Below are 12661 nucleotides of genomic sequence, written 5' to 3'. Positions count from 1 at the left end.
AACAAATAAGAAAGAGAGTAAAACAATTAGAATTAATCAAAGTACAAGTAAGTTACAATGGTTACATGTACAAACGCAACACCACAATCATAATTTCATAAACCTTCAGTACAGTACAGTAGTCACTCACCAGTCACCACAGTCCAAACCAAAGTCCAAGTCCATAGACCAAAACCAAACAAACAACACAAACCACAAACCCAATCACAACGGCGAATGGCAACGGCAACAACAACACATGGATGGAACCAATGAAAGGAAAGGAAGTAGAGTAGACTGAAGAAGAGAACAGATTGAGAGTGAAGTGATGGAGTGGGACTGGACTAGCATCTCAGTTTCCCCACCCGCAAATTGATGAGAACCTTTTCTGCAAAAGAGTGGGGGATTGTGGGAGATTTAAGAAAACCAACCAAACTTGCTGATAATATAAAAAAGATATAAAATAAAAATCGAATAAAGGTTTACTTACAATTAATTTTTAATTATAAAATTAATTTTAAAATATTTAATTATAAAATTAAACTGTCATAACCTAGCCTAACCAACCAAGCTTGCTGATAATATAAAAAAGATATAAAATAAAAATCTAATGAAGGTTTACTTATAATTAACTTTTAATTATAAAATTAATTTTAAAATATTTAATTATAGAACTAAACTGTCATAACCTAACCTAACCAACCAAACTTGCTGATAATATAAAAAAGATATAAAATAAAAATCTAATAAAGGTTTACTTTAATATTAATTTAATTACAAAATTAATTTTAAAATTTGTTATTTAAAAAAATAAAATTATAAATGCCTCAAATTCTAACAAAAGATGTACAGTTAAGAAGTGTTCGCAATCTAAGCCAAACCTTGGACAAAAAGTTAGAGTTGCCGGCGGGATTCGAACTGGGGACCTCTAGATCACGAGTCCGACACGCTATCAACTACGCCACGAATCCCAATGGAATCACTTCGTCTCGTTACGGTAATGTTGTTCCCTAAAGAGCAGAGTGACGTCACGCCCCCCACTCCTTCTCTAAAGAGGTTCTCATCAGTCTGCGGGTGCGGAAACCGAGACGCTATAGTGGGACAGAGTGAAGAAGGACTCAAGCACGGCCGCCTTTAACTACAGGCCTGGTAGAATTGGCAACATCGCAAGTGGTGTTGTTCAGTGACATACGTCCCATAAGATAACATGGCAGACAGTTGACATCAGCTCATTAATTCGCACTTTATTGATTTAATTTTTAATTTATGAACATAAATTTATTAAAATATTGAAAATAAAACATACAGAATTGAAAATTGAAACAATAAAATATGAATTAAAATCTATATCTGTACATTTTTAAGCGGAGTCAATATTGTCATAGTCCAGTAATCAATCTTTCGTAAATACACAAATACCATTAGTTGCTTCCAAAAAAATCAGCTGTTTCAACACCACTTGCAACGTTGCCAGTTCGAAGGCCGCGGCCTACTCAAGACTCAATGACGGGACGGAGACGGCTATGCAAGCAAGCATGCAATGACAGGCCTACCAACAAAAGGAAGGAGAAGGTACTGTATCAGAATCAATATTGGATAAAGAAAATATCCCCGCCGCAGCAAACCTGCAAACTAGAAGAATTTCCATTTGCCTGATTGGATTTACACTCAAATGTCTCCTTAAAAAATATCACATTTATTCGCTATTTAAATATAATTACACAGTACTTAGGTTTGGGTTTGCTGCAAAAGGGAGGGTAAACAGTTTTTTGTTTGTTAAATGTTACCTAATAGTTTAGTGAGTGAAAATTTAAGAACGTACCTATGTTCTCAAGAAAAGCACTTTATAATATGTTTATTTTTTCGAAAAATTTTTATTTTTTATTTTATTAACATTTGAAATTTTATCAAATGTCCATGGTAACGCACTATCTTTGGTTTTTTTTTTTTAATAGAACATCTTTATTTTAAAAATACGAAATTCTGTCACAAACATAACAGACGTAAAAATGAATATAAAAAATAGTTAATGTTAAGAATATGTTTTGCTGTAAATACATTTAGTTTTAGGGCCATTTTGCAATAAACAGCTCACTGAGCTTTTGGTATTAATATTTGGTCTTTCTAAAAAAATTTAAAACAAAAAAATTTTAAAAACCTAAAAAATCTCTTTAAGTTGTTGTAACTCCAAACAACCGTTCCTAATATATGAAAAAGCTTCATGTTTTTAAAGAAGCGTCCTTTTTGTGTGTAAAACATTGGAAGTTGATGATATATCAATTTTCAATTTTTTATGATCCAAATCATGAACGTTATGGTCAGGGACAAGTGTTACGGTCTGGAATTGATGATGAAAGAGAATCACTATATTGTTTTTTTAGATAAAGCATAATTTATTTTTAGAACGTAATAGTTTTATTTATAATTATATACAATATAAGCGTTACCTTGTATAAGGCAATAAAAATACTAGTCAGTGCAAACATAGTTCAAAATCTATTTTTTTATGTCCTTCATTTAATTAATTGTACTGTTATAAGAAAAAATTGTGTTGCAATTAAACTAAACTGTGCAATTTACAATGCTGTTAAAATTTATTTTCACGACCAAAACACAGTACAATGGATAAGGCTATTTTGGTCGTGAATAAACCTGTGATGGTCGTGATACCACGGTTGTGAAATCACGTATTATTTGGCTCTTTTTCTGGTGGCAGCCCTACATCTCATGTATGAGGAGGCAAAGTGCATTTCTAGGTTAACGTAGCAATTACAATATAATAAATTAACACCATGTTTAATTCATCAAATAACTACGTACGTGGAAACACAAAAAAACTACAAATTTACCTTTATTAATCTTGTACTTACTTTTTTACTGCTAAACCACCGGCACAACAAAACTAACGCACATCCCGAACCAGTCAACCAGGGAAAACTAACCGGTATCGTCGCCAGGCTTGCCATGTTGTGTTCCAAAGTTGCAAATTTTGCCATTATGGTCCGGACGTCAAATCGAGGGACAGACTTATTTTTCCATGGCAGTCAGTTCGCAATGAAAACAAAATTATTATATACTCCTTTTTTGTAAGTTTAACAACTATTGATTTTGATTACATAAAAATATATTATATATTTCGGCATGAATAATTTGTCTAAAAACAGGGTGAAAGTTGAAAAATGTACCCTAGTACATGTAACCACGTGATGGTCGTGAATTTCGAGACTTTACCAAATAAATATGTGTAACATGTTGCCCCCGTCCCAAAAAATATTAAAACACATATTAATAAACTACAAATACAGTATCTACGAAGTAAAAGGCCAGGAACGTTAATACGTGCGTTTCAAAATCCACTCTAGTAAGATAGACATAGACATAGACATAGACATAGACTTTATTTGCACAAAACATTCCATACATGTCATAACATTTAGAATAGGTGCATTGTCAAAATTAAATCCATACATAAAATATTTAAAATTAAAACTTTTAACTTAAAACTAAACACTTAAAAAAAAAAAAATTCTAAATTGTAGTTCTGTAAAAATCTTCAATTAAGTAAAAAGCCTTGTCAATAAGAAAATTATCTATTGTATCTTTAAATTTGGTTTTGCTTAGTGACTTATAGCATGGCGGAAGCACATTGTACAATCTCAGCCCAGCGTACAATGGAGATTTTTCATATAGGGTCAAACGGTGTCTGGGGAGTCTAAATATATTTTCATTTCGGGTTTCATACCTGTGATTAAAATGTATTGTTTCTGGTAGCTCGTTTTTAACTGAATGTATGTAATTTAATAATTCTAGTATATACAACCCCGTTAATGTATGAATTCTTAAATTTTGAAAATGTTTCTTACAAGAACTGCGTGGATGAGAGTTGGTAATAATACGAATAATACGTTTTTGTAACCTGAATAAAGTTTTAATACCAGTAGCTTGACCCCATAAAATTATGCCATATCTTAACACTGACTCCACATAAGCATGATAAACTACTTTAAGTGTCTCAATAGAAACACAGTCCCTTAAATGTATGAATAAAGATGATATCGACCTAATTTTGTTACGTAAATAATTCAAATGTGAATCCCATTTAACTGCGTCATCTACGTAAACCCCTAAGAATTTATGAGCTTCAACTAAATTAAAGGAACAGTTTTCCATATTTTTGTGTCTAGTAGAAAATTTAATAATATTTGTTTTTTCAACATTAAGTTTTAACCCATTTTCTAAAAACCATTGCTCCATGTCCTTAACCACACTTTGCAGAGAAGAAAACATTTCAGTTGTATTATTATTTTTGATCAAAGCAGTAGTGTCATCGGCAAAAAGAATTAGTTCTTTATTAATAGCTTTTGGAAGATCATTAATGTAAATAAGAAAAAAAAGTGGGCCCAATACTGAGCCTTGGGGAACACCTGTGGATATAATTTCCCATGGTGAATAATGTTTGTTGTTATCTTCTAAAATTAAAGTTCTTTGTTTTCTTTCAGAAAGGTAAGATTGTATTAAAGAAAAGCAACTTCCCCCAATCCCATAATCAATAAGTTTTAGTAACAGGAGTGAGTGATCCACACAATCAAAAGCCTTAGACAGGTCACAGAAAACACCTGCTGTGGCCTGAGACCTGTCCAAGGCCTCTGCAATCTCATTAACAAACTGAGTAAGAGCAGAAACTGTGCTTAAGTTTTTTCGGAAACCAAATTGTTTATTGTAAAATAAATTATTACTTTCAAAATAATTAACTAGTCTATAACTTATTACTTTTTCAAATATTTTAGAAAAATTACTTAATACTGATACTGGACGGTAGTTATTAATATCTGATTTTGAACCTTTCTTAAAAACGGGAGAAATTTGGGAGTACTTGAGTTGATCCGGAAAAATACCATTCTTTAAACACTGATTTATAATAAGAGATAAGGGTTCGGAGATAATGTCAGCAGCAGATTTGATCAATTTAATTGGGATTTCGTCCCAGCCTACCGAAATTTTGTTCTTTAGAGAAAGGATAATCTTTTTTATTTCATCTTTATTAGTGGGGCTAAGATTGCACAATGTAACCCCACCATCACTGCAGTATGATTTTACAGACGAATGAACACCATTGACAGAAGCCTTTTTTACATTCAGATTAATAACTGTATTACAGAAAAAACTGTTAAAAAGCTTAGCTACATCATCAGGATTATCAACAGTGGTTTGGTTTGTATCATCTTTTAAAATAATTTTGTATCTTTGAGTACGGTTTAAACCCAGTTCATTGTTAACAATTTGCCAAGCTGCCTTAGACTTGTTTTCAGATTTTCTAATTAGGTTATTATTTGAGAGAATTTTTGAGTTTTTTACAACTTTTAAATATTTTTTTGTATTGCTTTACATAGGATAAAAACTCTTGGTTTCTACTAAACTTGGCTTCCAAGTGCAATTCTCGTTTCCTCTTACTGGAAATTCTTATACCTTGGGTCACCCAATTCAGAGTAGATTTATTAGTTTTAGCATTCTTTTTTAGTGATTTAACAGGAAATATATGATTGAAAGATAATAAAAAATTTCTCAAAAAACTATTGTAATTTTCATTGGGGTTTAAGGGGTTAAATACAAAATTATTATTAGTGCTCTGTAGATATTTGCAAAATTCATCTGTATTTCTATCAGAGATGATTCTTTTCTTAAAAGAACTAGAAGTATTCTTGATGGTTTTACACTTGGCTAGCTTAGGAAGGTTTATAAATATAGCATTGTGATCAGAAAGACCTAACTCAGTGTTTAACCTGTAATGGCAACTAAACGTTTTGGGTGTGATAAAATTATCCAAACAAGTAAATGAAGTATTTGTTATTCTAAGTTGGCTCCTCAAATTGAAAACAAAAACCATTACATTCGACAATTTCTTTAAATCTACTTGTGAATGTGTCATTTGTTAAAATGTCTATGTTAAAATCTCCAGTTACAAAAACAGTATTTTTTTTGAATTTTTTCTGTATTATCAAAAATAGAATTTCAAGTCTATCTAAAAACTGTTTACTTATGTTGAAATTTGGTACTGTATAAATAGAAATTAAAACTGAATTAAAATCCACAAGTTCAATAGCAGAACATTCAAAAATAAAGTCTTCATTTAAATTGGAAAACTGTGTTATTGTTACATATTTACAGTTCTTATCCACTAATATGCAAGATCCGCCCCTACAGCCACTTTCTCTTATATAAGAACTAGCCAATTTAAAATTATTGATTGTATTTAACAGAGAGGCTGAATTATGATCTAACCAATGTTCATTAAAAGATATAGCTTTAATATTCAAATTGGCCTCAGATAAAAATAAATTGAGAGCTGAAATTTTTGTTAAATTTAAACCTTGACAATTGTAATGCATTATTAAATCACAGTTAGTTGAATAAAAAGATTGATTACATAAACCTTTTAGTTCGTTATTTTGAGCCAGTGAATTTGTTTTGTGCAAAGAATTATCTAAGTTACTTAATTTAGCAGGTACAAGGTCATTGTCAGAATGAATCAGTTTAAAATTAAAGGAGAACTATCATCTATGAATGCATTTTCCAAATTTGATTAAAATATGTTCATAAACAAGCAAACTACAACAGTTTACTTATTCTCTATAAGAATAACATGAGAATTTTAAATTTACAATTTTTTGGAATTTTCTCCGTAACCATTTGGCGCATAATAATGTTTCAACAACATACAGTACTAAATTATTTGTTTTTTTAAGCTCTAAAAAACATTTTGGAAAGAAATTGCTAAATTTTATATTTTTTGGGTCAAACATGGAAAAAACAAATTTTACCTCATAAACCTCCGTTCCCATACTTTGATCATGATATGGTTCGCGAACTCGTTAGAATAAATGTAGGTTTACACGGTTGGTACCAAATACACCAAAATCGGACCATTTTTGTTCGAGTTATCGTGCTAACGGACATTTATATGAATTTGAACGGATGGTGTTTTTGGCCTCTAGGGACCTCAAAACGAAAAAGTAAATCGGTCCCGAGTCCAGGTCTTACCAACAATGAGTACCGGTACTACAGTAATAGCTTATTCCGATAAAATATATCGATTACCATTAGACCTATTTTGTATTTCAACAATAATTGTTATGAATAAACTTAAGATGTAGGCCTACCTTTAGGGACATATTTTCGTGTACTACCCTGCTGACGAGCTTACTACGTTGAACAAATTACTATTTCAACGAACATGTGTGTATATTTACTGAAAGAAATAGTTGCAGAAACATTTTCTAAATAGCTATTGGATATTTGGAATGTCAAAATTAAAATATACCACGCCATAAAAGAGATTTCTTTTACTTCAAACTTCTATTTGTAACTGAAACTGCAGCCAAATATTCAACCTGTTGTAGAAATCAACTAATCCAATTGAAATTGAAGCGACATCAATTTAATTTGGTCTTGCTCTTGCAATCACCATTAATAATTCACAAGGGCAATCCCTGACTATCCCTGGTTTGAATTGATAAAATGCATGCTTTTCACACAGACCGCTGTACGTTGCGTGCTCACGTGTGGTATTTATGTATAGGCTACACCTAATGAAAAGGCACTTTTTCATTATCGTAAACAACAAATTATAAATAATAGTTGTTTAGCGTAGCAATGCAGCGTGTGCCAGGTAAAGCTATAAATAAACTGTAAAGTTTGTTATTAAAATGCGTGTTTCTATTGATAACATTATTACTTTAAAGCCAATTTCAAACAATAGTTTTTTATTTCAGGAGAAAATTTCAAGTAAATTTCATACTCCACACAACCTTGCTTGCAATATTCATCCAATAGCTTAAATGATGAAATAAAATAGAAGTAATTCCTTTTTTACTTGATTTCACTTTTTTATTACATCCACCATAAAGATGCTTTAAGATGCTTATAAATTAAGATAAATTAAACATTTTCTGAGTCCACAACCAGGCCTAAGTTTAACAGAAATCTTAAGAATGCGTAGTTTTGCATTGATATGTTATCAACAATATAGCAGCTAGAACTTTATGCTGTTAATAAAATGTAAATAGTGTTTTGAATCTTACACTCAACCATGTGGTGGTGTTACGTAACATTAAACGACAAGAAATAAGTTAAACTTTGATAACGGTAATTGGTAATTTATAAATACATAAGCTAAATAAATAATTTTGAGTGAACCTATTTATTAAACGATACAAATGAAGTTTACCTTTGATAACTGTAGAAATGGCAAAAAAGTAAATTGTATGGTTTACGGACATCCATGTTAGAAGTGGGTTTTGGTTCAGTGATCTGAAAAAAGATTAATTGAGCTGTCGATGAAGCAGAAAAACTGTCATGTTGGATAGTTAAGGAGCGTCCATCCGTAAAAGTTTGATAGACTTTTAAAATAGCAGTTGGTGCTTTGCCCAAAAAATGATATATCTTTAGGAAAAGAGAGAAAAAAAACTGCACAATGTTTTATTTATCAGACTACAAGAATTTTAATTTTTACAATCGAAAATCGGATGAACAATATAGATCAAAAAGTCATCATGTTCGCTATCCAAAATTAAATTCATTGTTCAGTTATTTGTGCGAGTTATTCGATGAGTATTGTAAGTTCGGTTCTCTACATGGACTCCGATATATCAGAGACCCATCCCTTCCGAGGATAGAACAATTTTTTTGGCTTGGAATATTCCTAACATGTCTTTACATTAGCGGAATCGTTGTGAAAAACACATACTTGACAGGAATGACCAATGAATTTCAACTGGTATACAACCCGAGGATAACACCTATTTGGGATATTCCATTTCCTGCGGTAATAGTGTGTTCTTCATCACCTGTAAGGAAGTCGTTTTTTGATTTAGAAAAGCAGAAAGATGCAAAATTCACATTCTTTAGCAAAATGGTTTGCTTAAATCCATCTCATTTCGCATCAGGAATTTACAATAGTAGTATTGATGAAGAGTTTTTTGAATTCTTAAGTGATGCAGCAACACCTTGCAAGGACATGATTGTCAACTGTTATTGGAAATCAGAGAAAATAGATTGCTGTACTTTATTCAAACCTATAATTACTATGATGGGACAATGCTATATCTTCAACAGTTTGCCCGGAGAAATAATGTATCCATTCTACAATCCTCCACCTGGTGAACAATATAATTTTTACGACAACTTGAAATTTTGGGATGTCGATAACGGCTACCCTAAAAGAGTTAGAGGACATCTTGAAAAAGTTTATCCGTTGTGGACTGATATTGAAGGACCCCTGATGGGGTTAACTATGGATCTCGTTTACCCCAAGGAGGAATTTCAGTTTCAATGCTCTGCAACCCACACTGGGTTCAGAGTTTATGTCTACCCACCAGACAAGAGTCTAGAAACTGAAACATTTATCAGGGTCCCTCTCAATGTACACTCTAATATAAAACTATACCCTACCCAGGTCCGCACTGAAAATTCCCTTAGATCATTGACTATCGATGAGAGGGATTGTGCATTTTTAGACGAGGTACAACTAGAATACTTCAACTTTTACACTCGGTCTTCTTGCATTGTGGAGTGCTTCACCAAAATGTCACTCCAATTATGTAGCTGCGTACCTTTTACATCCAACAGGATAGTGGGGACCTTCGACTATCCCTACTGCAACGACTTATCACTTCACTGTTTATATAAAGTAAGAGATGAATTAGGGATGATTCCATTAAAAGGCAAATCAACACACTTAAATGTAACTGAAAGTTGTTTATGTCCCTTCGGTTGTTCTTGGATAAGTTTTGATTCCCAAACTAACTTTCAAAGACTGACAAACCAGAACTCGTTATTTCCTTGGACAGGTCTCAACAACAACACTGGAAGTAACATTGCTCGAGTGTCAGTTTATTACGGAATCGGCCAGTTCAATACAATAGATCGTCAAAAAACATCAAATATTGACATTACTCTCAGTAACTGTGGAGGACTTCTAGGATTGTTACTTGGATTTAGTTTAATGAGTCTTTATGAAGTACTGTACTATGCTATAGTTCGACCTATAAGAAAAGTTACTGGAATTTTTCTTGCAAATATATGTGAACGGTAGGTCTACTCATTGGTGTACTTTGACTAAGGGTGCGTTTATGTCGGAGCTGCGACTAGCGATAAGAGCAGCGATGCCATTAGAGCCTAGACAATTAGTGCGTGTATTTCAATGGGTCTGTTTACTTTGGAACTGCGCTTTAAATCTCTCTTGGGTCCCGACCAGCGATAGTAGCTGTGACAATGCTTCAGTCCTTTTTCTCAGCTAGTGTCGTTGGTCGTGCAAAGATGGATATTGAAAGTTTAGTGGCGGAAATATTTACGAAATCGGACAAAAACCATCACAACAGGTTCATTGTGATAGAGGTTCGTTTTTTTCACCTAGAGAGAAAAAAATAGTAAACCATGTTTACAAGAAGAACAGAAAGGAATGTTTTATTTGTACAATATGAATCATTTTAAAATCATCAGCTGTTCCAATTAATTCTAAAAAGGCTAAAGAAAAAATATTAGATGAAAGAACTTAACAAATAAGACCATATCAATATTCAAAACCCATTATAAAATGTGGTTTTTGAAAAATTATAACAAAAATGATTGGTTAATCCTTGAATTGTAAAAGCCAATAACGTCTAAGGTCTATTACTTTCTCCCTCTATACAAAGTAGGGCCTATATGGAAAAAGAAGAAAAAACTAAATTTTCTTCTTCAGACTCACTCATCTTCAACCACTTGACACAACGCTACTATCTCAGCTCCAACATAAACACAGTATGAGAGCAGAGAAATAATCACAGCTTGCATCGCTGCTCTTATCGCTAGTCGCAGCTCCGACATAAACACACCCTAAGAAATAGAAATTTAGAAAAAGGCTTTGATAAGACTATGTGTAAAATTCTCTGAAGTTAGACTTAGTTTCTTTTTAAGGAACTTGAAACCAATTCTTGAATCATATTTTTTAAGAAGACAAGTTAAATTATTAGAGGATGGCTAACTAATATAATATTTTTTGGATATTAAAGTATTGTTATAAAATTAAAGGTTATGGAGAAAATTACTGAAAACTGTACATTTAAGATTCCCATGTTAATCTTATGAAGAGAAAGATAACTGTTGTAATTTGCTTGTTTATGGTTATAGGGCTATGTTGATCAATTTTTTAAAATTACGTAGTCTGCAGGTTTGCTGCATTTAAATCAAATAAATTTCGATGCAAAAATAAACGTTACATAAAATGCTTTCTATTATGTCTGAAGGAATATGGTCAGATTTATTCACTATTTAAAAGAGTAACATTATAGATTTAACGAGTATTTAGGTTTGCTACTGTACAAGGAAGCAAAGAGTGTTTTTAATTACAAAAAAATGTTTATAATGTGGTATAGAAGTTTAAAGCATCACAAAATCATACAAATTTATTAAATTTAATTCAATTTCATCACGTAATTTTGAAATAAAGTCCTAATAACTAAACCGGCTGCACCTAACTTTACGTCCTACACTCATTCGAATGAAAATATCGATCGATATATTCATTATTCGATATCGATTAATCTATATCAAATAATCATATTTACGATTATTTTCAATTGATTTTTAATATCGTTTTAAATTATATATCAGCTGCAACTATGATCAGTTAAGTTAGTTTATCTTAAATTTTTAAAAAAACAAAATTAAAAAATATAACAATATAATAGGATAAAAAAACCAAACAAAAACCAAACTACAAATTATAGCCTCATTCATGATACTAAACGTAGTTAAAATATTCCTACTATTGAAAAAATCTTTACTACTTGATCAATCTAGTGTTAGTTTCACGAATGAGAAACTCGTGGTTAGTGATGTTTATACTGAACAAGTAAATTAATGTAAAAATATTTACAAATCCAAAGTGAGAATTTTCAAAAAAGGTGTTTTTCAATACATTTATAGAAAGTGAGTGTGGTTTGAATAATTTCTGAAATCTAAAATTTACCTGATTTTCACCTCGTATTCTAACTTTCATATCTTCGTTACAGATGTCACATTTAGGAGTATCAGGTACTAATCCTTGATCTTGCATCCATTTGAAACAATTTTCAGGATTACTTCAAATACTCTGACTAAATTCTCGATAATTCATGGTGAAGTTCTTTAAAAAATGACTTATACAAACAAAAACAATGAAATAAACAAAAAACCAATGCAATAATTGATGTATAGAATACCGTAATCGAAATAGTGAGTAATCATAATATCGATATCAAATAACCGATATATCGATTGATATTTTCATTCGAATGAGTGTATGACGTAAAGTACAGCCACTAAACCTGCATACACTAAACCATGTATAGTCATCAGTCATGCGACACAGAAATAGCAGGCAATTTTATCGTACGATCGTCCAAATAGAAGATTGGATGGTTGAAAATCAAAGAATCGAGACTCAACTATATATAGTAGGCTATTAAAATTGCTAAATATAGTCAGTCAGTACTTTTAACTCCTGAAGTGATCAATTATTCAAAACAAAATTAAAATATGTTTAGCTATGAAATCTAAGTTTAAAGTTTCAGTTATTACATACAGAAGACAAATTTTAAAGTACCTAAAGTACCTCATTCCAGCAAAAGATAGATTTTTCAGTAAACAGCTCTAGCAATGTTTC

General features: G+C 31.6%; 1 protein-coding gene across 1 annotated transcript; it reads left to right on the top strand.

Annotated features, from left to right (window-relative positions):
* The first annotated feature begins 7494 nt into the window (after positions 1-7494).
* Positions 7495-10069, top strand: LOC129002366 (pickpocket protein 28-like). Its single transcript, XM_054430110.1, has 3 exons — positions 7495-7541; positions 8563-9575; positions 9825-10069. The coding sequence occupies exons 1-3, from the start codon at positions 7495-7497 to the stop codon at positions 10067-10069; spliced, it is 1305 nt and encodes a 434-aa protein (XP_054286085.1).
* Positions 10070-12661: the final 2592 nt, after the last annotated feature.

This window comes from Macrosteles quadrilineatus, unplaced genomic scaffold, assembly GCF_028750875.1.
Source record: "Macrosteles quadrilineatus isolate MER2022 unplaced genomic scaffold, UCM_ALF_1.0 Scaffold_9__3_contigs__length_116548681, whole genome shotgun sequence".
Classification (NCBI taxonomy): Eukaryota; Metazoa; Arthropoda; class Insecta; order Hemiptera; family Cicadellidae; genus Macrosteles; species Macrosteles quadrilineatus.
The sequence above is the reverse complement of the archived record's forward strand: the minus strand, read 5'-3'. Positions and strand labels throughout refer to the sequence as shown.